At 41.4% G+C, this 27,782-nt stretch overlaps 1 protein-coding gene across 3 annotated transcripts in view; it reads left to right on the top strand.

The window, feature by feature from the left end:
* The window catches only part of LOC126195238 (lipase 3-like), a 197,175-nt gene that overhangs the window by 97,400 nt on the left and 71,993 nt on the right, over positions 1-27,782 (top strand). For all 3 annotated transcript variants that reach the window (XM_049933766.1, XM_049933765.1, XM_049933764.1), the window contains one exon: positions 13,499-13,654. In XM_049933766.1, the coding sequence (XP_049789723.1) occupies positions 13,499-13,654 (156 nt within the window). The remainder of the gene's footprint in view (positions 1-13,498; positions 13,655-27,782) is intronic.

Below are 27,782 nucleotides of genomic sequence, written 5' to 3'. Positions count from 1 at the left end.
ACCCACGGACACTGCGAGAGGGCTGTACAAGCAATGATCACACGCACGGCACAGCGGACACACCAGGAACCGCGGTGTTGGCCGTCGAATGGCGCTAGCTGCGCAGCATTTGTGCACCGCCGCCGTCAGTGTCAGCCAGTTTGCCGTGGCATACGGAGCTCCATCGCAGTCTTTAACACTGGTAGCATGCCGCGACAGCGTGGACGTGAACCGTATGTGCAGTTGACGGACTTTGAGCGAGGGCGTATAGTGGGCATGTGGGAGGCCGGGTGGACGTACCGCCGAATTGCTCAACACGTGGGGCGTGAGGTCTCCACAGTACATCGATGTTGTCGCCAGTGGTCGGCGGAAGGTGCACGTGCCCGTCGACCTGGGACCGGACCGCAGCGACGCACGGATGCACGCCAAGACCGTAGGATCCTACGCAGTGCCGTAGGGGACCGCACTGCCACTTCCCAGCAAATTAGGGACACTGTTGCTCCTGGGGTATCGGCGAGGACCATTCGCAACCGTCTCCATGAAGCTGGGCTACGGTCCCGCACACCGTTAGGCCGTCTTCCGCTCACGCCCCAACATCGTGCAGCCCGCCTCCAGTGGTGTCGCGACAGGCGTGAATGGAGGGACGAATGGAGACGTGTCGTCTTCAGCGATGAGAGTCGCTACTGCCTTGGTGCCAATGATGGTCGTATGCGTGTTTGGCGCCGTGCAGGTGAGCGCCACAATCAGGACTGCATACGACCGAGGCACACAGGGCCAACACCCGGCATCATGGTGTGGGGAGCGATCTCTTACACTGGCCGTACACCACTGGTGATCGTCGAGGGGACACTGAATAGTGCACGGTACATCCAAACCGTCATCGAACCCATCGTTCTACCATTCCTAGACCGGCAAGGGAACTTGCTGTTCCAACAGGACAATGCACGTCCGCATGTATCCCGTGCCACCCAACGTGCTCTAGAAGGTGTAAGTCAACTACCCTGGCCAGCAAGATCTCCGGATCTGTCCCCCATTGAGCATGTTTGGCACTGGATGAAGCGTCGTCTCACGCGGTCTGCACGTCCAGCACGAACGCTGGTCCAACTGAGGCGCCAGGTGGAAATGGCATGGCAAGCCGTTCCACAGGACCACATCCAGCATCTCTACGATCGTCTCCATGGGAGAATAGCAGCCTGCATTGCTGCGAAAGGTGGATATACACTGTACTAGTGCCGACATTGTGCATGCTCTGTTGCCTGTGTCTATGTGCCTGTGGTTCTGTCAGTGTGATCATGTGATGTATCTGACCCCAGGAATGTGTCAATAAAGTTTCCCCTTCCTGGGACAATGAATTCACGGTGTTCTTATTTCAATTTCCAGGAGTGTAGATAAGGACTGTCAGAAATTCAGTGTACAGGCGAGCCTCTAATACAATGACAAAATGTATTGCTGGGAGCTACCATTGACGTCCCACCGTTAGTTCCACATCTTATAGTCCGGGGCCCCACGTCACGTAATCCGTATACACGGTATCTGACACTGTGTCTGGCGCTGCACCACTGAGGCAGGTTCCAGTCGCCACAGGGTTTCTATTAGACCTCGTTGTCTTACCAATTTGATCCTCCGCTGCCTTCACTATTTCATCTCTCAAAGCTACCCATTCGTCTTCTATGGTCTTCCTTTCCCCTGTCCTAGTCAATCTTTGCCTAATGCTCCCTCTGAAACTCTCAAAACCTTCTCGCTCTTTTCACTTATCGAAGTCCCATCTCCTTAGTTTTCTACCTTCTCGCACTTTCTTCAGTTTTGATATACAGTTCATAACGAGTAATTTGTGGATGTACACGTGTCCTACAATTTAAAATCTTGTTCCGAAATCTCTGTCTTAGCGTTATATAAGCAATCTCAAAAGTTCCGGCCTCTCCAGGTTTCTTCCAGGTATAAAATCTTCTTTCACGATTCTTAAACCAATTCTTAGCGACGATTAAATAATTCTGTGTGCCAAATTCTACAAGGTCGCTTCCTCTTTCACTCTTTTTCCACAGACCATTTTCATCTACTATTTCTACTATTTCTCCATCTCTTTCTTTTCCTACAATCGGATTTTAGTCCTCCATCGTAGCTAAATTTTCGTGTCCATTAACCATCTGAATAATAACACATTTCTTCAATCTCTTCATAATCTGAGGAGCTAGTTAGAAAATCATTTACTACTGTGGTTGACGGATTAGTATCTATCTGCTCTACGATAACGTGTTCGCAATGTTACCAGCTTACCAACATCCCTGTTTTCTTTTCCATTATTTAACCCACTCCTGCATTATTCCTATCTGATTCTGTATTTATAAGACTGTATTCAACTGATCAGAAATCCTGTTCCTCTTGCAACCGAACTTTACTCTCACTATAATCAACTTCATCCTATCCATTCCCTTTTCAAAATTTTTAACGCACCTGTCCGAATAAGGTATCTAACATTCAATGTTCCTACCTGTAGGATGTCAGTTTTGTTTTTCCTGGTAACGATATGCATACATATGTATGTAGGTATATTACGAGATGGCACCAATTTTTTACAAAACTAAGACGAAAACGAGATGTACTGTTTCCAACGGTGGTTACATAATTCTTAGGTACAGTACACGTATATATACTTACATCCATATGAACAATTTTCGTCTCACAGCAGACTAGTAACAACATTGAAATATTTACGAATATCCAAATGTAAAGATGTTACATTTCCACATAAACACAGATATTAATAATTCTAAGGTACAATAATACAAAAATGCTACATTATTATTATATACAGATATCATTTGCAAAACAAGTTATTTCTACTGATGTCGAGTGTGACATTACGTTGTCAAAGTGTAAAATGCTGTACGGAAATATAAATATCACGACTTGTGACTAAAGGCTAGCAGTGAGCGAAGACATATTGTGGCCAAGTAGGTGGTACTGTGCCCTTCTGTTGTCAAACGGCCAGCTGACTGGATCCCCTTAGTCTCTCCGGCGGCCTCTCGCGGCTGTCATTCCCAGTCTGTTCCTCGCCCGAGCAGCAGCAGCAGCAGCAGCAGCGCTCAACTCAGGAGACAGCGCAAATACTCTGCTGCAACACGGCACCCAGCAGTCCTGGCCTGGCTGTCACAAATGTCCCGCAGTCTATCGCATCTAAGGCCGTTTTCTGCAACTTACGACGCTGTTTACGGTTTAGGGCCTAAAAGTACTAATTTTTTTTAGCAAACACATATAACTGCTATTTTAGTGACTTTCCCCCCACTTTTTATGTAGGTGCACATACCTTCGGGTTTATTTGCTATGTTTCCCACCTTTTAAGAAGATGCACGTAAGTATCGGTTTTGTGACTACTTTTAGCGATTCTTCATGGCGATACATGTAAATTCGTGTTTAGGTGCTGTGTGTTCGATTCTCAAGAAAAAAACGTATAAATAAGTGGCTTGCAGTATTTAACAACCATCACCACCAGTATACAGTTTTTAGGCAATTCTTTAAAATTTTCTCGAATCTCCTCCAGTATTCCGCAAAATATACAAAAACACGCGAACAGTTTCAAGAAGAAAGATGGGCTGTAAAAAAAATTAAACATAAAGATCACCTGCTTGCACAACGGAGTATGTGTTTGAATACAGAAACTCCTTTTCAGTTTCTTTCTGTGATAATCACTATGAAACTGAAATTTCATCCATGGATTCAGACTTAACATTAGATATGCCAAAACATGTACATTAAAGGGGAAAGTCCAATAAACCTAGAATGTCTTGAAATTACAACCACATATTTGTGCACAGAAGTTACAACTAGCAAGCAACCACGTGTTTTAGCTAGTCCACAGGTAATGACAGCGACATACAAGACCAGCACTGTTAAGCGTTAAGAGCCCAGACCTCTCGTTTCGTTGTCCTCACCCCCCCCCCCCCCCCCCCTGTCAGCAGCCATTGAGACATAGGTGAGGTGTGAGGTGCCACTCTATCATCAGCTGTCTGCCACTGCTCCTGCCAGCCTCTCAGATCTCTCCACACATACCTCGATTAAAAATGAGCAATTATTCCTTTCCACCAGCTCTATATATTCGAAGAGACCGCATATGCAAATCCCTCCTAGTTGTTAGTCTGATAAATTTAGAAACATACCCATTACTTACTCGTTGATTTGAATTGTAGTGTTAAAGCCTGTGTGTAACATACAGGTGGGATTTTTACCCATTAAACTGCTACACATAAATTGGCCTGTCAGTTCTCAGAACATCCACAGATGGCACAAGTGTGCATAACATGATGCCTAACACTTAGTGTACCACCTTACATCTAAGCCATATCCATACTCCGTTCCCATGGAAAGGATGACTGACAGTAAAAACCCATAATTTTGTGAGGTGCGCATGTGAAAAGTAATGTATCGTCCACAACATATTTCTCAGATTTCGAACAGTTAAACTTTCTTGCAGTGGCCAACACAAAGGAGAGTGTCTAGCAACCCACTACAGCTATACGTCTCCATACATGCCACTCCCCACTGGATTTCCTGTTAACACAATCTGCTAAGAGACCCAGAATAAGAAGCAATAACTAAAAAAATTCATTGGAATAGGTGTTTTAATAAGTCACTTCATCTTCTGTGGATGAATCACACTTCCATGTGTAGTCATACTACATTAGCTTAATGTAAACGACTACCAAATAGGTATTATATGGTTATTACTGCATCCACCACTATATGTGTACTTTACGGGATATGACGAAACTAGCATTTGGTGCACAGGTGTAGGTACATGTAAATGTAACTATTTCGTATAAACTGATGAAAATGTCCATTACTGTTCGATTACATTGTTGGTGGATATACATCTCACAAAATTACAGGTGTTTACCGACAACCATCTTTTCTATGGGAATGGAGTATGGATGTGGGTTAGATGTCACATGTATTCTCCACCAGACTCTGTAAGGTAGAAAGCCAGTGTTATGCATCTCGAAACATACACCAATGTCACCTGTGGATGAACAAAGAACTGACAGTTCGACTTATGTCTAGCAATCAAACAGCTAGAAATTACACCTGAACATTTCATGAAGACTTTAATACTACAATTGGGATCAACTACCACTACATATATGCCTGCTGACTACGTGGTAAGAGAAGTTATAGGCTAATCTTGCTGGAAAACTATATCATTGTCAGTCAACCCTCCAACAGCATGTGGGGGTAATGAAGAATGACGTGATTACACTCTGAAGCCTCCTCTACTCTTGCACTACCTCAGAATTGTGCATGGTTGTGACTAATCTGAGAAGCAACTGCACCAATGTAAGTATTATATGACGGATAGTGCTAGAAGCTCTTCGACATTGTCAGGATCATATTATGTCAGTATATCCAATTTGAAAAAAAAAGAGAAAATAATGTATTTCTCGTGAAACGTTCTTGGGGAAATTTAAACAAAAACTGATACTCAGGTATTACCCTGCCACCACCATCGTATATCCCATAGCAAACCAGCATAATGATAACAGGAATACAACAGAGATTGGGACTCATACAGAGACATGTAGAGACACTCATTTGATTGTAGTAGATGTTATAGATCTGATGTTACTGGTGGATTCTTGTATATTCAAGGTGCGGCCAGGCTTCTTTCGTCGTTGCTCTGGTAGAACTAACCCCCTACATTATCGCCATTGACTAACAATATCGGGTTTGGTAATCACAAAGGAGATTACGGTATGTATGATGGTATATAGTTAATCAATTTTCACTTGATCACAGCACCAGAGTGGGATGAAAGGGTAAACAATAATAATAGAATCATGTACAGAGGCTAGTGGCGTGTTTGGATGTTAGGATGTATGCAGACAATAGCGTTTTCTACAAGACGGCAGTAACGAATTGTGGGGAGACCTTAGGGAATCGGTGATTGGAGGTGTAACAGATATGATGGTAAATAAACCTACTGCACATGAATAGGACAAGAAATCCCTTACACTGTCATTGGAACTGTAGTGTCCTGTGGACTGCGGGAAAGAACTAACGATCAAGTCTGAACACACTTTATGTAACTAACACGCCTTCTTGGCGTGTGCTGATTTCCAAACGAAAGAACAACAAGAAACCCAACAATTCTTGTAGTGGCAAATGCCAGATAAAAGTACAAGACAGTGAAAAGAAATAATAACCAAAATACTACACTACACAATTACAAAGTGGCGTTACGCCCAACTAGATACAACTTTCTACTGAAGGCTACGTAGTGTGTTCACTAGTCTAGAGTCAGCGTAGGTATTGGCCGGAGCTGTCCTAGCTGTAGGTTCTTGTGGTCTTCAGTCCTGAGACTGGTTTGATGCAGCTCTCCATGCTACTCTATCTTGTGCAAGCGGTTTCATCTCCCAGTACTTACTGCAATCTATATCCTTCGGAATCTGCTTAGTGTATTCACCTCTTGGTCTCCCTCTACGATTTTTACCCTCCACGCTACCCTCCAACGCTAAATTTGTGATCCCTTGATACCTCAGAACATGTCCTGCCAACCGGTGCCTTCTTCTAGCCAAGTTGTGCCACAAACTCCTCTTCTACCCAGTTCCATTCAATACCTCCTCATTAGTTATGTGATCTACCCATCTAATCTTCAGCATTCCTCTGTAGCACCACATTTCGAAAGCTTCTATTCTCTTCTTGTCTAAATTATCTATCGTCCACGTTTCACTTCCATACATGGCTACACTCCATACAAATACTTTCAGAAACGACTTCCTGACACTCAAATCTAAACTCGATGTTAACAAATTTCTCTTCTTCAGAATTGCTTTCCTTGCTATTGCCAGCCTACATTTTATATCCTCTCCACTTCGACCATCATCAGTCATTTTGCTCCCCAAATAGTGAAACACCTTTACTACTTTAAGTGTCTCACTTCCTAATCTAATATCCTCAGCATCACCCGGCTTAATTCGACTACATTCTATTATCCTCGTTTTGCTTTTGTTGATGTTCATCTTATATCCTCCTTTCAAGACACTGTCCATTCCCTTCAACTGCCCTTCCAAGTGCTTTGCTCTCTCTGACAGAATTACAATGTCATCGGCGAACCTCAAAATTTTCATTTCTTCTCCATGGATTTTAATACCTACTCCAAATTTTTCTTTTGTTTCCTTTACTGCTTGCTCAATATACAGATTGAATAACATCGGGGAGAGGTTACAACCCTGTCTCACTCCCTTCCCAACCAATGCTTCCCTTTGATGCCCCTCGACTCTTATAATTGCCATCTGGTTTTTGTACAAATTGTAAATAGCCTTTCGTTCCCTGTATTTTACCCCTGCCACCTTCAGAATTTGAAAGAGAGTATTCCAGTCAACACTGTCAAAAGCTTTCTCTACGTCTACAAATACTAGAAACGAAGGTTTGCCTTTCCTTAATCTTTCTTCCAAGATACGTCGTAAGCTCAGTATTGCCTCACGTGTTCCAACATTTCTACGGAATCCAAACTGATCTTCCCCAGGGTCGGCTTCTACCAGTTTTTCCATTCGTCTGTAAAGAATTCGCGTTAGTATTTTGCAGCCGTGACTTATTAAACTGATAGTTCGGTAATTTTCACATCTGTCAACACCTGCTTCCTTTGGGATTGGAATTATTTTATTCTTCTTGAAGTCTGAGGGAATTTCGCCTGTCTCATACATCTTACTCACCAGATGGTAGAGTTTTGTCAGGACTGGCTCTCCCAAGGCCGTCAGTACATCTAATGGTATGTTGTCTACTCCCGGGGCCTTGTTTCGACTCAGGTCTTTCAGTGCTCTGTCAAACTATTCACGCAGTATCATATCTCCCATTTCATCTTCATCTACATCCTCTTCCATTTCCATAATATTGTCCTCAAGTACATCGCCGTTGTATAGACCCTCTATATACTCTTTCCACCTTTCTGCTTTCCCTTCTTTTCTTAGAATTGGGTTGCCATCTGAGCTCTTGATATTCATACAAGCGGCTCTCTTTCCTCCAAAGGTCTCTTTAAGTTTCCTGTAGGCAGTATCTATCTTACCCATAGTGAGATAAGCATCTACATCCTTACATTTGTCCTCTAGCCACGCCTGCTTAGCCCTTTTGCACTTCCTGTCGATCTCACTTTTGAGACGTTTGTATTCCTTTTTGCCTGCTTCATTTACGGAATTTTTTATTTTCTCCTTTCATCAATTCAATTCAATATTTCTTCTGTTACCCAAAGATTTCTACTAGCCCTCGTCTTTTTACCTACTTGATCCTCTGCTGCCTTTACTACTTCATCCCTCAAAGCTACCCATTCTTCTTCTACTTTATTTCTTTCCCCCATTCCTGTCAATTGTTTCCTTATGCTCTCCCTGAAACTCTGTACAACCTCTGGTTTAGTCAGTTTATGCAGGACCTATCTCGCTAAATTCCCACCTTTTTGCAGTTTCTTCAGTTTTAATCTACAGTTCATAATCAATAGATTGTGGTCGGAGTCCACATCTGCCCCTGGAAATGTCTTACGATTTAAAATCTGGTTCCTAAATCTCTGTCTTACCATTATATAATCAATCTGATACCTTCTAGTATCTGCAGGATTCTTCCATGTATACAACCTTCTTTTATGGTTTTTGAACCATGTGTTAGCTATGATTAAGTTATGCTCTGTGCAAAATTCTACCAGACGGCTTCCTCTTTCATTTCTTACCCACAATCCATATTCACCTACTATGTTTCCTTCTCTCCCTTTTCCTACTACCGTATTCCAGTCACCCATGACTATTAAATTTTCTTCTCCCTTCACTACCTGAATAATTTCTTTTATCTCATCATACATTTCATTAATTTCTTCATCATCTGCAGAGCTAGTTGGCATATAAACTTGTGCTACTGTAGTAAGCATAGGCTTCGTGTCCATCTTGGCCACAATAATGCGTTCACTGTGCTGTTTGTAGTAGTTTACCCGCACTCCTATTTTTTTTATTCATTAGTAAACCTACTCCTGCATTACCCCTATTTGATTTTGTATTTATAACCCTGTATTCACCTGACCCAAAGTGTTGTTCCTCCTGCCACTGAACTTCCCTAATTCCCACTATATCTAACTTTAACTTATCCATTTGCCTTTTTAAATTTTCTAATCCACCTACCCAATTACGGGTTCTGTCATTCCATGCTCCGATAACGACGCCCTCTTGAGTAGTCCGCGCCCGGAGATCCGAATGGGCGATTATTTTACCACCGGAATATTTTACCCAAGAGTACATCATCATTTAACCATACAGTAAAGCTGCATGCCCTCGGGAAAAATTACGGCTGTAGTTCCCCCTTACTTTCAGCCGTTCGCAGTACCAGCACAGCAAGGCCGTTTTGGTTAGTGTTACAAGGCCAGATCAGTCAATCATCCAGGCTGTTGCCCTTGCAACTACTGAAAAGGCAAATATTAACTGCAGCAAAATGCCTAGTAGTAACCATGTAGATCAAGCTGAAGTAGGATGGTTATGTCAGGCCCAGATTCATTTGCAGAAATATTAAGGGAAGTAATCCAAACTGACAGATCGACTTATGTGTCTCAGGCGAGCAGACACAAATCCCTTCTGCGTGTCACTTAAGAGTGCAATTCCGTCTTCCATGTAAATACTGGTGGATGTGTTTATAAAAATAAGTATTACTGAACGAATCCGCACTGCTCATGTGGAAAATGAATACGATATGTGCTTCTCTAACAGGAATACAGTATCTAGTCAGTCCACTCTCGAATAGCCTTGGAGGGAAAAAAAAAGAATAATAATGTGATCAAATCCTAAATCTTTCTGTATTCGCGCAGTAGCTCTGATTTTTGTTTGAACGTTTGTAGTAACACCAGTGTAAATAATCCAATAGATAACGTGTTGGAAGCACTGTGGCACTGTTGAAATAGTATTATAACATATATCCCATTTGAACAAGAAGACAATGTATTTCTAATTAATCACTATGCATTCAACGTAATATTTGACCCCATTACGCAACCATAATCGTGTTTCTGGCATAGCATATATTGAGTAGCGGTCATCAGGGAACTGGGTGTGTACAAAGGCATATAATCATTTTTACTTGATCAATACGAGTGTGAGTGGAACAGGGACGAAAATCGGTAATAATGATCTGACTGAGACCTCTTGAGTAGTCCCCGCCCGGAGATAGTGGCTTGCAAGGTATGTGTGCAGATATGGGCTGTTACCTACAGGAAGGCGTCAGCACCAGTAGGCTGCAGCAATTCACGAGGAATGGGAGTTGGAGCTGAATATAATAAAATTAACAATTGAATGTGAACAAGTGAAAAGATCCTGGTACTCTTGTAGTATGCTATTGACTACAAATCAGTAGATGTAGTAAAAATCGTAAAAGAATATGTGGAGTAGCACCGATGCAGTCATTTAGTTCGGATGACTTATGTGTTATGTGTCGCAAGACAGGTATTATGCATCATGCTGGGGCTTTACTGTTAAAAATCGCCAGCCGGTGTGGCCGAGCTGTTATAGGCGCTTCAGTCTGGAACCGCACGCCAGCTACGGTCGCAGCTTCGAATCCTGCCTCGGGCATGGATGTGTGTGATGTCCTTAGGTTAGTTAGGTTTAAGTAGTTCTAAGTTCTAGGGGACTGATGACCTCAGATGTTAAGTCCCATAGTGCTCAGAGCCATTTGAACCATTTTTGTTAAAAATCAGTGGGGGTGTATACGTCACTTCCTACCACCGTTGAATCAGAGAGTTTCAGAATTTCTTCCATGGAATCTCATTTATGTTCCTACAAAACGTCTGTAGACCGCTTCTCGTAACACGCAACAGTGTTAGCATTTTGGAACTTAAACGAGGGGAAAGCTAGCGCACTATCGTAGCAACTTGCAGGGCAGTCTGTAGCGTGTGGGTCATCTCTGGTGTTGTTGAAAGAAACGTAAATGGCAGTCCAAATTCAGCGATAAGGTGTTGTAGATGGAAATTCTAGATAAACTGAAGACTGTAGTTTTATTTTCCTTATTTTTGGAAGATTTGTCGAAGGCAACAGTATGGGGCAACACTTTATTGTTAATGGAAAGTGTCGTGCAGAACACTTTTCAGTTGAGTGACAAAGAAGAGTAAGTGTATAGTGCACAGTCTTCCGGGAGTTCTATGTATCTATAAACTTATGGAATAAAATCTTAATAGACAGACACAATTTGCGTTGTCGACTTGTGGATAAAATTCTATGAATAAAGTTATGGGACTGCCCTGCAGCTCAGAATTTTAGCCAACAGACGGGCATTCTTTGCACACGCCATTCACAAATCGTATTAGCTGCAGAGGAAAAATAAAGAGGGCTGAGGACTTCTAAGAGTGACATACTGTGATCGCTATAGTAGTGAAACGTGAACAAAGGGAGAACCATCTGCTGTAATTGAAGCGTAATTGGAACAGATTCAGTTGGAATAAGGGAAAACAAAAACTGGAACTGTCAGACCATAATCAACATGAATTTCGTAAAACATTTGTCATATGCCTCTGGAAACATAAAAATGCTTTGTGTGACAAAGAACTGATATATTCAGCGTAAAAGGTATACCACTGCGCTGGGTGTATGCTTGCAATGGGACTGGGGAGGGGAGGGGTGGAAAGCGCCACCGTCAGTCAAGACAAAATATGTGCTGTGCTCTTAATTTTCTGTTTGACCTTGTGAGCTGCCCATCCTCAGCAGTCAGGCAGGTCAGCTCCAAGACGTGCCGCAGTGGAGGGGGTCTCCAGTCAGCGGCTGTAGCGGTAGCAGTATGGACCGAAGCACTTTGAATACTTTGCTGCAAAGCTGTGTTGCATTTTTCGTTTTTTCAGTTTTAAATATAGAAGTAATTGTGGCCTTTCTTCCCCCGCCATCATGGTATTAACACAAGCATTCTAGAGTGTGGTGCGATAGGAATACATTTTTCGGAGTTTGGAAACTAAACGTTTTTGTTTGTACTTCAATAATTTGTGTAGCTCTTTCCCAACTGTTTGTATCCCTGGCGTAGTGACGCAGATGTGGAACTTATTAGCCAAGTACATACATTTCACCTTTAACGAATTACGTAAAAAATGAAAAAAGCATCATATCTTGGTATGCTGCGGTGTATGCGTTGTGTTGTTAGTTGTTACACATTTAAAGCGCCATATTTAAGTGTGTCTTCTTGAAAAAAGTATTACTTGCGGAATACTGGGGCAAAATCTACAAAATTTTAACGAATTGCGTAAAAACTGTAAAGAAATTTACAGTTTGGTGATGAAGCTTACTAATAAATTAACGCCGCATATTACATGTTTCCTGAAAATCGATAAAATAGCAGCGAAACCGATATTTGCACATGTTGTCTTAAAAAAGCTGGAAAACTAAATCTCAAAACCCATATTTTCAACTGTCTTCTTAAGGAGTCGGGAAAATAGCAACTAAACTGTTTTCAATGCGTGTACTGTAAAAGCAGTTGGGTAGAAGTTGCCAGAATTGTAATGAAATCTGTGTTTTCCTTTAAAAAATCAGTAAAATTAGCCACGAAACTATAAACAGTAATGTAGGTTGTAGAAAGTAGAATTGGGTGCAATACTTTGCAGAACATTTGTGAAAACTAGGCCAATACAGGTGGGTGGCATACTGTACCAGGTATTTGTAGCACCACCTCAGTTAACTGCTGCTGCTGCTGCTCGAGTTAGGTACAGAAGAGGATTAACAGGCAGAGGATGCTGGAGACTCTAAGCGGGCGTGGGTAGTGGTGGAGCAAGGAACGCATTGCACTATGGTGGTAGGAAAACTGACAGCTATCACTAACAATGTGATATGAATGCAAGTGTCCTACTCGGCCATCATCATGAGAGTATTATTTGCTATTAATTATAACTATCATGACAGTTATTGTCCATTAATTACGTCCTAGACAAACAAAACATAGGCTAGCGCAACTGGCCAGCTTGTTTACATAAGAGAATAATGCCTCCTATTTGGCCGCAACCTGCTTTATCCCACTACTACACCAATTTGTTGTATTTTTTCTATTATTACGTTTAATTGGCGGATTAAAGGTTGGTGCTCCATGAGCAACACATTTTTAATTATTTTTTCACGAGAACAAATATATACGTTACTAATTTGTACAACGTCATTATGTATCTTTGCAGTCTTTTGTACCCATTTTGGAAATGAAGTGCTGTAACATAGTTGAAAATAATTTTATTGTCCAGAAGTTGCAGTTTTTAAAGGTTTCAACGAATCTATTTCCTGCATATGACAATATAAGGCCCATTCCCAAGGTAAGTTGTGATGGAACTGCACTTTTTTCCCTAGGTGTCCCTTACTGTCCATAATACTCTATGCTGGGTTGCGTGCACATCATATTTCGAGACGACCACTTCAAATCTTCACAATAATTTTGTTCTCTCAGTTTGGCCTGCTGTCAGAGTAGTGCAGTAGTGTACAACAACCACGGTGCCCCCTCCTGTCCTTATCTGCATTTTGTTTTGCTCTACTGAGGCCTCTGCTGTCCACAGAGGGCGCTGTGGCAGGTGCCAGGTGACATATTGCCTCGCTCTCGCGCCACTGCGGACATTGCATGGCGAATGTGCAGATCTGGATCACCCCTGAGGAATTTCTGCGAAGCACTGTTTCAGCTCGGTGTTAACATAAATCTGGATTCAACTGACATGGTGAGTACGCCTGGACAACAGCTCAGAACATTTTATAGCTAGCAGCCAAGGATGCTGCACGTGCGAACCTGCAGTTTTAATGAGTAAGACACGTGTTTATCCTTGTCCTCCTGTCAAATTCAGGTGACTTTCTAACCTCCCCCTCACTTATCGACCTTAATGACAGTAAAAATTAAACCGCGTGTACCTAATGGAAATTTGGGAAAACCAATCGTCATCAGAGTTCATCTGTCGGTAAAGAGGGAGGAAAGGGTTACATCTAAATGAAAGGAAAAATGCAAATGAAACTGGTGGAAATTAATTTAGATAAAAGGGTAAAGTTAATAAAGAAAGTAAATGTGCGGTCGTTACGTTAACAATTAACTAGCGTTAATTAGACATTTGAGATTTGGGGAAAATTACGGTCGCCAGTCCTATGGACAACTACTATAATAAATGAAAAAGAAAGGATATTGCACACATAATTAGCAATAAAAGCGTGGCAACTGAAGGTTGACACATGTTGTGTGAAAACTGAATGTTTGTCAGAAGTAATAAATTTCGCTACACTCTGACTTACTTTAGCAAAACAATTAATCAAACCGGAAAAATGAAAGTTAATTTAGGGACTGAAATTAATAGTGAACTTTGTTTCTGAAGCACTACGAAATTCAATAAAATAAGGTTAACCTTGGGCTACCTCAATAATCATTTCAAAACCTACTTGAATCTACGCAATTTAGAATTAAGAGATTTAACTTTGAACTTGAATTAAATGATTCTGAACAACTAACAATAGTAAAATTTAGTAAGTACCAAGCTGAGTTGCAGTCACAGGTAAGCTAAAATATGGTAACAGAACTCGCACTCTTAATTTGTGCTTATGTAATCTAAATATTGTAGCCAGATATGAATACTTTAACTGAACTTTGAAATTAAAGCAGTGGAATCGAATGATATTACTTTAATGCTGGCGATTGAATTTCAACGACACTCGAGTTCATTTCGGAAAAGGAAGGGGCCCTGCTTGGTAATACAATTGGGACAATGAGCAACAAAGGTTCATGGTAAGTTGCTCTATTTTAGTGATGCTAATGGAATAGTTTGAAAAGCTGAGGTCTGCCATACAGTTCTAAAACTTTACGTGCTTTCAGTCTTCCTTGTTGGTTGATCGAAGGTTTGAAGTCGTCGATCGAGGAGCTGGCGACAATCACTTATGTCGGCCATAGCTGTTGCAGAAGCTAGATCTTGGCGCGCATTCTTCTCTGCGCGGTCTCCAGGCGAAACGGGCTCTTGATGTGTGGCAGCTAATGTTTCCGTCCGCGATACCGTGCCAGAAACTATCATAGCAAGTCGAGCGCAATTACATGCTGCCAAACCCTGGAAGCGCGGCAACTCGCGGGAGCGTCACTCAACACACCTGCTCCACCGCCCTACTTCAGCCAGGCTCTCTCTGCCCGTGCTCCACGCGGCAGAGTTAATACTACCAAAGATCCTAAACACTTTGGTTCTCCACACGACCTATCGAAGTAATCCTTCGATAGCGTAGTTTTCCCTAGGCAATGCCCAGAGTAAAAATACAAATAGTATTTACAAAACAAACCAATTATACATCGACATATATATATATATATATATATATATATATATATATATTCCTTATTTTGTTACCTGAAGATATGACGTTTCTGTGTCTATATATATTGTAATTGTTATATATATATATAAATAGTAAAACAATTACAATATATATAGACACAGAAACGTCATATCTTCAGGTAACAAAATAAGGAAAAAATTTATCGTACAATAGATGGAAATAGGAGGATATGCATTTCCGGCATTACAACCTGTTTCGTGACTAGGCCAACTGTCCTAGCTGGAGTTACTAGGTTGTCGCAAAATACGACAGAGGTTCCAATGTGCTGCCCTCCTACGTACATGGTCTAGCCAAATTAATGTGACCATCGCGCATGTTCGACGTCAACGTGGAACAACGAATAATAGAAGGCAGATGGCTGCAACAGTAATGAAGGGTACATAAGGTACGTCCAGCAGACATATAAAACAGTTCAGTCGTTGTCATATTGTGGAAAACGGAATGATTTATCTGACGTCCAGACGGGCACGATCATTGGCTTTAGGGCCATGGATCGAAGCTTTTCCGTAATGTCCAAGTTTGTAAACTGTTGACAAGCGGCCATGGTTGAAATATACCATGCATGCCAAAGTAGCGTATCCAAAACTGGCGCTGATGCAACTGTGGTGCACTGGCTGTGTACAGGCGAATAGACGTGCAACTGTTGAGAACCACACCGAATGAACAGAGGGTCTACCAACAGTGACTCTGCATCGACGATTCAGCTGACGTTGCTGCGTATGGGCCTCCACAGCAGACGACTGGTTGATGCACTCATGCTTGCTGCTGTTCATCAGTGACAAAGGCTGGACCTTGCAAGCCAATGCCGCAAATCACGTCCACTGAGAAGCTACAGATGACTTTTTGGGATTAAAGACGTTTTACGCTCCATCAAGCAGAATGCAAACACACTGCAGCAGCCACTGGAAGGGTTCAGCCCAGAGGGACGAGCATTTTGGTCTGGGGAAAGTTTTTCTGGGATTTCATGAGTAATCTCGTCATTCTGCAAGGCATAATGGATCAATGCAGGTACGCACATATCCTTGGGGACCATGTCCATCCCTACATTTAGTTTTTCTTTTCTTCAGCATGATGGCATCTATCAGCAGGACAGGGCAACATGTAATACAGCTCACAGTGTACGTATGTGGATAGAAGAGCACCAGGATGAGTTGGCTATACTCCTCTGGCCACCAGACTTCCTGGATTTAAACCAAATCGAGAATTTATGGGCCCACCTCAACGGGACATTCACATCATCGACCCTCAGCAGAGAAATCTAGTGCTTCTCTCCATGGCATTGGAGTCGACATGGCTTCACATCCGTTTTGGTACTTTCCAGGACCTTGTTGACACTCTTCCTGCATGTTTTGCACTGAAAAATGTGATTATTCAAGCGTTTCACACATGGTCACACTAATGACATTGGACAACGTATATGTGCATGGCCTTGTCCCTTCCGTCATTAGATCCATGCTCTTATGTGGTGCCTCGGTGAATAGGTTTCCTTACTGCTTGAACTGAGGTAATATCTGGATGCTAAGGGTGGTGCACAAACAAGAAGACCCGGGAGGAAAAGTTGCAACTCCTCAACAGTCTCATGTTGCATTCTGGAGAAATGGGGAATCAGCTTCCTGTGTCTCACATGAGATACTAGCTACTGATTAAACATGCCACATGTGCAGACTTGGGTCATACCTACTGAAAATATGCAAGCCACATTCCCTCACTAGACTCTCCTTACCTCATTGTGTGTAGCAATATATCTCCTTAGCTTTAGTGGCTAAGCATGACAAGTGTGCTGACCTGGGTCCTCTTAAGGAAGGAATGCCACGCATTATTCCAGACTGTCAGTGGTTTTATGCTGCTCTCAGTCTTCTTGATGAGCAGGCCTGCTCGCTCCCTCAGGTGAAGTATTACACAGTGGCAAGGTACAGTACATGAGCAGATTTGGCTCACCCTGTGGAAAACATGCGACACCATGTTCCAGTTGCTCATAGGCATCACTCTGGAGTCTATGAATTGGTGAGTATCTGAGCTGAGATACTAGCTAGTGTCTGACCATGACACACGTGTAGTACTAAGGGCCAACTGAGGAAGAAGCGTGAAGCCGTGTCCCAATACTTGGCACAGGCACCACTCTTCTCAGCAGATGAGTAGACCTTCCCACTGTTTGAACTGGAGCGCTACCTGATAACAAGCATGCCCTATGTGCAGCCCTGGGGAAAACGTGAGGAAAGCAAGTGTGGCCACATCCCACTTGATAACGAACTTTATGTTGAGCTGTGGTAATCTGGTGAGTATGTCTGTCTACTGTCCCATCTCTGGTTGTAGCTAGTATCGAAGCATGGCAGTTAAGGATGAAGCCTGGGGTATTCCTGAGGAAGAACTGAGAGTCCACACTTGAGTGTATCTCTGGCTTTCTGCACACTCTGATCACCTATTACATTTGCTTATCTAAAACCTTAGTTCACACACTAGGTAGTGTGGCACATGTACTGACTTTAGAACTCACATCGTTAGAAACGTAAGGCTATTTCTCAGTTCCTTTCTCGCCTCTCGCTGGTCCTGCTAGCCTCATAAGTAACCCACGTCACTGTCTCGGCCAAGATAGAAGCTAGTGACCGATAATGGCACACGAGCAGTTTGCTGGGCTATTGAGGTGCAAGCCATGTCCAAGTTTCACACCAGCCTCACGACAGACCCTGCGACCTCATGAATAGGCCTGTCACAGCTGAAGCAATAGCTAGTAATGGTGCTGCATGTGAGGCCTATGATTGGGCTGAAAAGGACTTAAGAGGCCATTTCCAGTTTTCCATCAGCCTCCTCCAAAATTTTATCAACCTAGTTGGTATGGTTGCTATCATCCCAGCTGAAGCACAAGTTACAGTGGTACAAGTTCATTTTTTGCTGTCTCTGTGATGTAGATGTGTGAGGCTATGTCTCAGATGCTTCTTAGCTTCATGTAAGGCTCTGCAGAGCTGATGGGTAAAATTGCCTGCCATATCAGTAAACACTAAAACAGTGGCTGGGTCACTTCTTTATTCTTTATGAGATAGCATATGTTCTTTCGGACATGTCCGAAAGAAGAGATACCATTTCCATATAGATGAGGCTAAGCGGCCAATGATCTTCTTCAGGGCGGCTGCACTCACATTGCTCGACCTCGTGCGGGAATCGGTAGATTCACTGCCACGAGTGATGAGACAGTGGGCAGGGGCGCTAAAAGTGTAGTGTGTGGACACAAGTTGCAAGTGTGGGTCTCACGGGGAGTGTGCCGGAGATAAGTCCCTGCAGTCGCACTGTCTTCCGTGTCCACGATGGCTCAGTCGGATAGAGTGTCTGCCATGTAAGAAGGAGATCCCGTGTTCGAGGCCTGGTCGAGACACACATTTTCAACTGTTCCCCTTGATATTTATCAACGCCTATTAGTAGCTAATGGTCTGGATTTCATTGTAATTTCATTCTTAATTCTTTCGTTTGTCACTCTTTTGCATTATTGCGAACAGTGCTGAATTTCTGTGAGTCTTTATGAAATCAGGTAAGTAGCAATTATAGTTAATTTAACATATTGTGGGGAAATCTTAAAAGAGAAATGTGAACATTCACGTAGAATCGCGGACGGGTCAGTTCTGACCCCTCCGCTGCAGCCGCTATAACAATCGCTTTTTTCGTGTGCTTGTTAGATTGTGTTTGGTCAACAATCGCAAAATTCCCTTTTATCTTTCTGTGCAATGACGTTGCAGTTTTCTAGCAGGAGTGGTGAAGGAGAGCAGGTTCAAATATGTCTGACCAAGTGTACAAGTATTGCAAATCCAGAGCTTTGTTTCATGAAACATGGTTGAAGTAGTGCATTCTGACTGTGTAAATAGTGCCTGCAACAAATTTATTATGGCCAGATTTCTAAGAACAGAAGAGGATATTATAAACGCGCTAAATGAGATTTTGGGTAATGAATCTGAGGGAGAGCCGCTGGAGTCTTCATCTGAGGAAGATTTACCACCATCTTCAGTTCCAGATTCTTCGTCACAAGATGATGTTACTCCTCAGGATGTTCTGCTGAATACTGGTGAGGAAAGTATGCATGTTTATGTGTTTGTTTTTATAATACCTACAGGTATTGTTTATGTATGTGCTGCATAGACACAGATTTCAGTTGTAACACTTACGTTTATAAATTATTGCTTTCTTGAGTTTTTACAAGTATTACATTATATTTATAAAGGCGTGTTTTTTGTTCTAATATTCCTCAATATATTGAATACAAATCCATGTTGTAATACTAATTACTACAATTACTGGAACAGCTGTCAAAAAGGCTAGGTCAACCCATGGTCCTGGGTGTCATGGACAACGAAATGACCAAGGTTGTGAACTATTTCAGTTTCCTTCGGGTAGAGATAGTGTAGCACCAGATGGAGCGACCAGGGAAGTGAGACTTATAGGTAACTGTTCAGCTGGCAGATATGGGCAATAAAATGTTTTAAAAGACAATGCAGGACCATCTCCGCATGCAAAACGAAAAGTGAATGAGAGCTGTTACAGTGCATAGCATCTTATAATAATGGACAACATTTTGAAACACGCTGTAAATGCACATAGAATATTGGGTTCAGATGATTGGACTATGAACGTTGAAGAACTGGAAGCTTGTGTATCTAAGTTGTACGTCTACGGTGCTATAGCAGCTAAGAGTTCAGTAATAGGAAGATTCTGGTCAATGAAGTGGGGAAATAATTTTGTGAAGTCAGTAATGTCTCATGACACATTCAGAGAGATAACACATTATCTCAGATTTGAAATCAGCTCCATAAGATGAGAACGACAGAAGGAAGACAAGTTTGCTTTGATATGAAAATCTGGTATGGGTTCCTTGCGAATGCACAATGTATCTACATACCGGTTCCATATAAAACAATCAACGAACAGCTTTTTCCTTCAAACTGCTTCTGCAGATTCACATGTTTGATGACCTTAAAACCAGACAAATACGAGCAAAAGTATTAAATGACAGTAGATAAAGTCTATAAATGTATTGTGAATGCTTTCCCCTATGAAGGAAAGGATGACAGTAGGCCATGTGATGAGCGTCTTTGCGATGTTGTTGTGAAAAAATTGATGCAACATTGTCTCATTAAAGGAGGAAATGCCACGCGTGACAATTTTTTCACGTCCTTGGCTCTCTCTGAAACCTTTAATGCGAATGCTACAAGTCTAGCGGGCGTCATAAATCGATCTCGCCTTTATCAAGAAGGCAAAAGAAGTGTTATACACCACAGCATTGTTGAAGAAGTATGATACCACACTGACAGATTACGAGAGAAAGAGCAACAAGTTGGTCTTGATTCTCAGCACTATGCCTCCTTATATTAAGATTTAAGATGGTTTGAAAAAGAAGCCAGATACAGTTACATTTTATAACGGCTCTAAATATGGAGAGGACTTGATCGATCAAATGACTCCCAGATAGTCTGTCAAAGCTGCATCGTGACGTTGGACTATTCACAGATTTTACAACTTCCTGGATTTGGCTGGGATAGATGCCTGGGTGTTGTACAATGCTCTAAACGAGAAAAATTGAATCGCAGAGGCTTCATGCTTCAGCTGGGGAAGGAGCTTGCTGAGAAGTGCACAGCAACCTGGAAGACCAGTACTTCCGTCACGGCTGAAGACATTCCTGAGCAACAAGAAAAGCGAACACCATGACATGTAAAGCCTGACTGTGAAGCAAACACACCATTGTTATGGCACCATATGTGGAAGAAAATGTACATCAAAATGCATTTGTGCTCATTATGTGACGGTAGCCAGTGAAGGCATCCAGCATATGTGAGTAAGTTTTTTAAAGAAATAAATGATAAATTTTGAAAAGCTACTTTATTTTTGTTGATTTCATAATAATATTTCCAGTACTTCAAAGAACACATCATTAATGCTAACAACAACCCACTGACACAGGGTAATAAAAGGGGCAGATTCACAGGTCATTAAGGACCCAGCTGTGGTTCTACGTATGTTCAAATATCAGTGGTTCTAGTGTTGAGGTAATAGTGAGTAGTTAAAACTGGTGCCTCCTTACGAATAACAGCTTGTGTGCCAGTTTCTCAAGAGCCTCATGCTTGACTCGACCAATATTGTTAATTTACTTACTCACTCTCTCAATTGAGATCGGCTAAGTGTGGTGCAGAAGCAGATTTGTGCAGATTTGTGGCTACCGTTAGGTTGATGTGTATGACTAATTTCCAGTTTCTCGCCAGTCCTACTTTGATGACATGCAGAGTTGGGCTGTCTCCTCCCTCATTTGAGGTAACAGCTACAGTTTAAAGGAGTGCTGAAGCATGTGCGAACCTGCAGTCATCTTGTAGAAGACATGAAAGGATATGTTCTAATTCCTCACCGCCTTCAAGCTGTAATCTGATGAATTTGTGAGCAGACCCGTCTACACTCTCAGATATGGTGTTAGCTGCCAAGCTGGGTGGATTTGTAGCACTGGAGGTGTAGATATGTTAACCATGTTTCAGTTCCTCACCAACCTCACAGTGGATTCTGTTGACATAATGAATAGGTCTTCCCCCATGAACCATGGACCTTGCCGTTGGTGGGGAGGCTTGCGTGCCTCAGCGATACAGATAGCTGTACCGTAGGTGCAACCACAACGGAGGGGTATCTGTTGAGAGGCCAGACAAACGTGTGGTTCCTGAAGAGGGGCAGCAGCCTTTTCAGTAGTTGCAGGGGCAACAGTCTGGATGATTGACTGATCTGGCCTTGTAACACTAACCAAAACGGCCTTGCTGTGCTGGTACTGCGAACGGTTGAAAGCAAGGGGAAACTACAGCCGTAATTTTTCCCGAGGGCATGCAGCTTTACTGTATGGTTAAATGATGATGGCGTCCTCTTGGGTAAAATATTACGGAGGTAAAATAGTCCCCCATTCGGATCTCCGGGCGGGGACTACTCAGGAGGACGTCGTTATCAGGAGAAAGAAAACTGGTGTTCTGCGGATCGGAGCGTGGAATGTCAGATCCCTTAATCGGGCAGGTAGGTTAGAAAATTTAAAAAGAGAAATGGAGGAACAAGACTTTTGGTCAGGCGAATACAGGGTTATAAATACAAAGTCAAATAGGGGTAATGCAGGAGTGGGTTTAATAATGAATAAAAAAATAGGAATGCGGGTAAGCTACTACAAACAGCATAGTGAACGCATTATTGTGCCCAAGATAGACACGAAGCCCACGCCTACTACAGTAGTACAAGTTTATATGCCAACTAGCTCTGCAGATGACGATGAAATTGAAGAAATGTATGATGAAATAAAAGAAATTATTCAAATAGTAAAGGGAGACGAAAATTTAATAGTCATGGCTGACTGGAATTCGGTAGTAGGAAAAGGGAGAGAAGGAAATGTAGTAGGTGAATATGAATTGGGTGAAAGAAATGAAAGAGGAAGCCGCCTGGTAGAATTTTGCACAGAGCACAACTTAATCATAGCTAACACTTGGTTCAAGAATCATAAAAGAAGGTTGTATACATGGAAGAAGCCGGGAGATACTGAATGGTTTCAGATAGATTATATAATGGTAAGACAGAGATTTAGGAACCAGTTTTTAAATTGTAAGACATTTCCAGGGGCAGATGTGGACTCTGACCACAATCTATTGGTTATGAACTGTAGATTAAAACTGAAGAAACTGCAAAAAGTTGGGAATTTAAGGAGGTGGAACATGGATAAACTGACTAAACTAGAGGTTCTACAGAGTTTCAGGGATAGCATAAGGTAACAATTGACAGGTATGGGGGAAAGAAATACAGTAGAAGAAGAATGGGTAGCTTTGAGGGATGAAGTAGTGAAGGCAGCAGAGGATCAAGTAGGTAAAAAGACGAGGGCTAGTAGAAATCCTTGGTTAACAGAAGAAATATTGAATTTAATTGATGAAACGAAAAAATATAAAAATGCATTAAATGAAGCAGGCAAAAAGGAATACAAACGTCTAAAAAATGAGATCGACAGGAAGTGCAAAATCGCTAAGCAGGCGTGGCTAGAGGACAAATGTAAGGATGTAGAGGCTTATCTCACTAGGGGTAAGATAGATACTGCCTACAGGAAAATTAAAGAGACCTTTGGAGAAAAGAGAACCACTTGTATGAATAATGGGACAGAGCTGGTTCGAAGTCAGTCTGCATTGTTTCCAGATCTCCCACAAGGTCAATTCGAGGTCACCCTACCCTCTTTCCACCCCCTCCCGTATTACCCTACGCTAATTGGGTGAAATAAAAAGGTTAGAAATGTTAAAATGTGTAATCCTGTTCCCTATGAAAGCTGGCACATCCTACACGGTTGCCAGATTTACACAAGAAGATGAATCTAAGTTATTACTGTTATTAATGATGTGCCACTTTCAGTCACACCTTGTCTTTGTCATCACTATAATTTATTACCCAATTATTAGAAGTGATGACATACTGTACTCACTCTATGACTTAGGAATCAAAAAGTGGTGGGAAAGCTGGGACAGTCTACATGGTTGCCAGATTCATCCAATACTCACTTTTAAAAATGGCACATAATAAAAAAGGTGCAAGATACAATTGTCCAGAATTACCATCGTCAGATATGAAACAGGGACCTTAGTATAAAAAAGTACCTGCCAAGACTTATGGTATGTTACTAACTACAAAATACAAGACTTAGTATAATTTATGACTCACTATTAAGACTGTTGCACAAGGTAAGTACAATACTATGGCGTTACAGTAGACAAGTAAAAATAGTGGGAAGTTAAAAGTGATATTTTTTGAACGTGTTGCTTTGTCATGGGAGGAGAGGGTGTGGAGGGGATCAGATGCTATCCTAGATCTAATATTGGTGCGTTCTGCTAGAAACACATTTCTGGATTAAATGAATGTAGATCCACCTCTGGACTTTAGCCTGGACCTAGCATGGGTGGATACACCTTTGAAGAATATTCCAGATCTACTCCCTATGCTCGATATGCTACGGTGACAAACAAACACACACAAAATATTGGGCAAGGTGTTTAGAATTGTACAAAGGAAGTTCCTCAAATATTATTTCCATCTCTTATATACATCTTGCAATTTTAGAGTGCAAATGAAGCAATGGCGACTGCAATTGACTAGTATTCTGTGTTATTAACATACGATAAACTAAGAATTGGTGTTGGCCCTCCTAGATGGTCATTTGTATATATAAAACTGTGATAAAGATAACTAAAGTCATCTATGACACGTTAACTATTATTGTAATCGATCTCAATCCATGTGACATAATATATATTCAGTCGTAAAGTGGATTAAGGAAACAAGTATTCCTGTACAAAATCCTTATTAATTTTTTGAATTTGCATTTACACACAGGTAACAATTCATTCTTTATGTTTATTTGGTGTGATTTTTTATAGTATCCAGCTTATCTTTTAATTTATAATTTAAATTTTAATGAAAATCATTTCTTTCTTCCTCCAGACAATAATTTGACAAACACAACAAAGTTATGTTCTCGAATTCTGATACATACCTCATTTTTTCCTCGAAAATATCTCTTTATGCGGCATAACTATCGCCTTGGTACCTTATTGCAACTTCCTTAGCATGGAGCATTCAGTAAATTTAATGTTCCCTGCATTATACTACTGCTAAAACCTTCCACATATTTTTGGACGTACAATGGCGACTTTTCACTCCATATTCTTGTGGAATTCACTTAAGAAGCTTTAAATTTGGAACTGTTTACATGAGTTACCATTAAATGAAGTAATTCCATCAGTTTTAAACCTCACAAGTGGCTGTTTTGTCGCTAGGTGGACACCATCCAGTCCATCACAATTAGATACAATGTAGCCATCTTTTTAAGTAGATCCATACAATAACACACACACACACACACACACACACACACACATATATATATATATATATATATAACTTTGTAGAAATCCATGGATTTATTGCTTCATGTAAATACTCCAAGGTATAATCTCTTTCTGTTGGCATTTAAAGTAAATTCTGATGTCTTGTATTCCCTACTTGTATCTAGATATTTCCATATGCTGTATTCAAAGTAATATGTAACCCTTGTTTGTAAATATTCAGTGGCCTTTTTTTCCTGTAACAGCTTATATTCCTTCTTCGTGGAAACTGGTTTAGCCATATACATGAGGTTTCATTTTTTGACTTAGACCTCTTCCATTTCTAGTTTTCTTTCTTCTACACATAACACATTAACTGTTCTTAAAGGAATAGCTTCCTCTCTCTGATACAATGGTTCCTTTTCTTAAGAACTGTCTAATAACGTTGCTTGTGGAGACCAATCCTTATTCAGTAACATCTATATTTGATGTTATTGTGAAGAACAGTGGCCTAGATGAGAGAAATTTGTTTCTCCAGCTTTAATGTAGTACTTTTGTACAATACTTACGTCATCTTTATTGGAGTCTGTAGTAACGATCACCACATAGTATACAGGAAAATAATTAAAACTGTAGATAGAGAGAACATAGATATTGTTTTCTCAGACATGGTTGTTTGTAAGGTCTACGTGCACACAAGTAAGTTTCAGGTATTCTTATTGCTCAGTAGACAAAGAACAGTTGAGAGGCACCCACACTGCCTTGCTCATACTGTGGTATCAAGCAGTCAGGCCTGCAAGATGAGTGGTCTGCCAAGCGAGTGGATTCTTTCTTAATTTATCGAGTAACATGAACTCTCGTATCTTACTATTTAGTTACAAATTATCCTCCTGTACGAATAATACGCAACGGAAACACGCATCTGACTATCAGTGATTTATAGAAATCTGACTGTACACTACGCACTGGCAATACCACATTTTCTTTTCGTCTATTATTTAACGGCTTTTATCAACACGTGGCCACCACACTGAATATGAATGGCGCACACATTATAAATTCGGGACATCATGATAACATACAATTCGAAGGAAAAGGCCACCGATCTTTTTCTTTTCGCTATCTAATTTATTCCGATAAATTCTATAACCTAAACACACAAATTCTATAACCTACAACAATAACACATGAGAAATTCCGCCCAATGGGCATGGCTTTACAATGGTGAATCTCTATATTATGGTCTCGTAATTATTTAACTCTACAGTGCACTTTCTGGATAGGATGGTGGATCTTTTATTATACCTCACACTTCGACTCTCACAATCATCATCACGAAACTTTCCTCCAGACTGAGCGGTACCGAAAGAACATGCATAACCCGCTAATCTTTTGAAACTACCTTGCTACTCTCCCATGCAAACCACACATACCCAAATTACATGACATACACCACACAACAATATGAAATACTACACAGAGAATGGTTACAACATTATCACTTTCAGCTTTCCCACTTCAATTAATATTGATCCCAGTTTCACACGACACTGCCCCACTTTGTAATTCTACTTTCCTACTGTGAACTCTGGAGATAAATGCACGTCTTCCTGTGCAATGCAAGCCAAGTGGCGTTGCTGGATAGACGGCCGACTCACCTTGTTTCTCTCTCAGAGTTTAAATCTAGCGTCACACGGAATGCTATTACGCAAAGTAATATTAAGCACACACGCGAGTCCTCAACTGATACCATGGACGAGTGCTTCTCTTGATCCTTTGTCTCATACACAGATTGAGACTCACACAGTACTCACCACGTGGAAGTACTCGTCTCTAATTTCAAGTCCTGCACACGCCATTTCTTAAATATTTCAACTTATGATACACACGCTATTTCTTAAATATTTCAACTTATTGTACACACGCTAGTAATTCAGCTTAACTTAAGCACACGGAAGTAATTCAACTTATTGCTACACGTGGTTTCAATGTGACCGTTGGTCACTTCCGAAGATTACTACAATCCCCTTAATATTACCTGCCTGACATTTAATTCTCCCCACAAAAGTTCCTGAGATAGAGAAATTATTATTTCAAACTACTCTTAAATATTCCACATGCATACCATGCCTCCACTCTTTCGTCATTACGGAGCACAACAAAAACAGGTCTTAACAGCAGAAGATCCAGCGGCAGAGTGCTGAAATATGGCCGTTCTGTAGGTCATCTCGCACCTGTGTCGAGGTGGGGGAAGCACCTTGCTATCGTATTGGTCAGCCACATTTCAGGTGCTCAAAGCTCTGGTACCTTTCATCTCTTTGGTCCCACCAAAGGTGGCCAAAGGATCGACTCAAAGATGCTCATATATCCACATTCACTATCTGCAGTTAGCAGACGACCATACATTCATTCATTTCACAGATCTCACCAAACTGGATGTAGGGATTTACTTTGTGGGAGTGCACATGTGATCAATTAAATAAATAAATTGTCATTCTTTCCCACACTCGTATCCGGCTTCGCTGTATTAATTGAAATTGAGTTACTTTACAAAAAAAAATGTGTTGTTCTGACAAAAATAATGAAGTATTTCGTACCTACTTTCAATGTCGGGCGGTACTGTACCCTTTCACCACCGGCTACC

Source organism: Schistocerca nitens, chromosome 7 (assembly GCF_023898315.1).
Source record: "Schistocerca nitens isolate TAMUIC-IGC-003100 chromosome 7, iqSchNite1.1, whole genome shotgun sequence".
Taxonomy (NCBI): Eukaryota; Metazoa; Arthropoda; class Insecta; order Orthoptera; family Acrididae; genus Schistocerca; species Schistocerca nitens.
The sequence above is the reverse complement of the archived record's forward strand: the minus strand, read 5'-3'. Positions and strand labels throughout refer to the sequence as shown.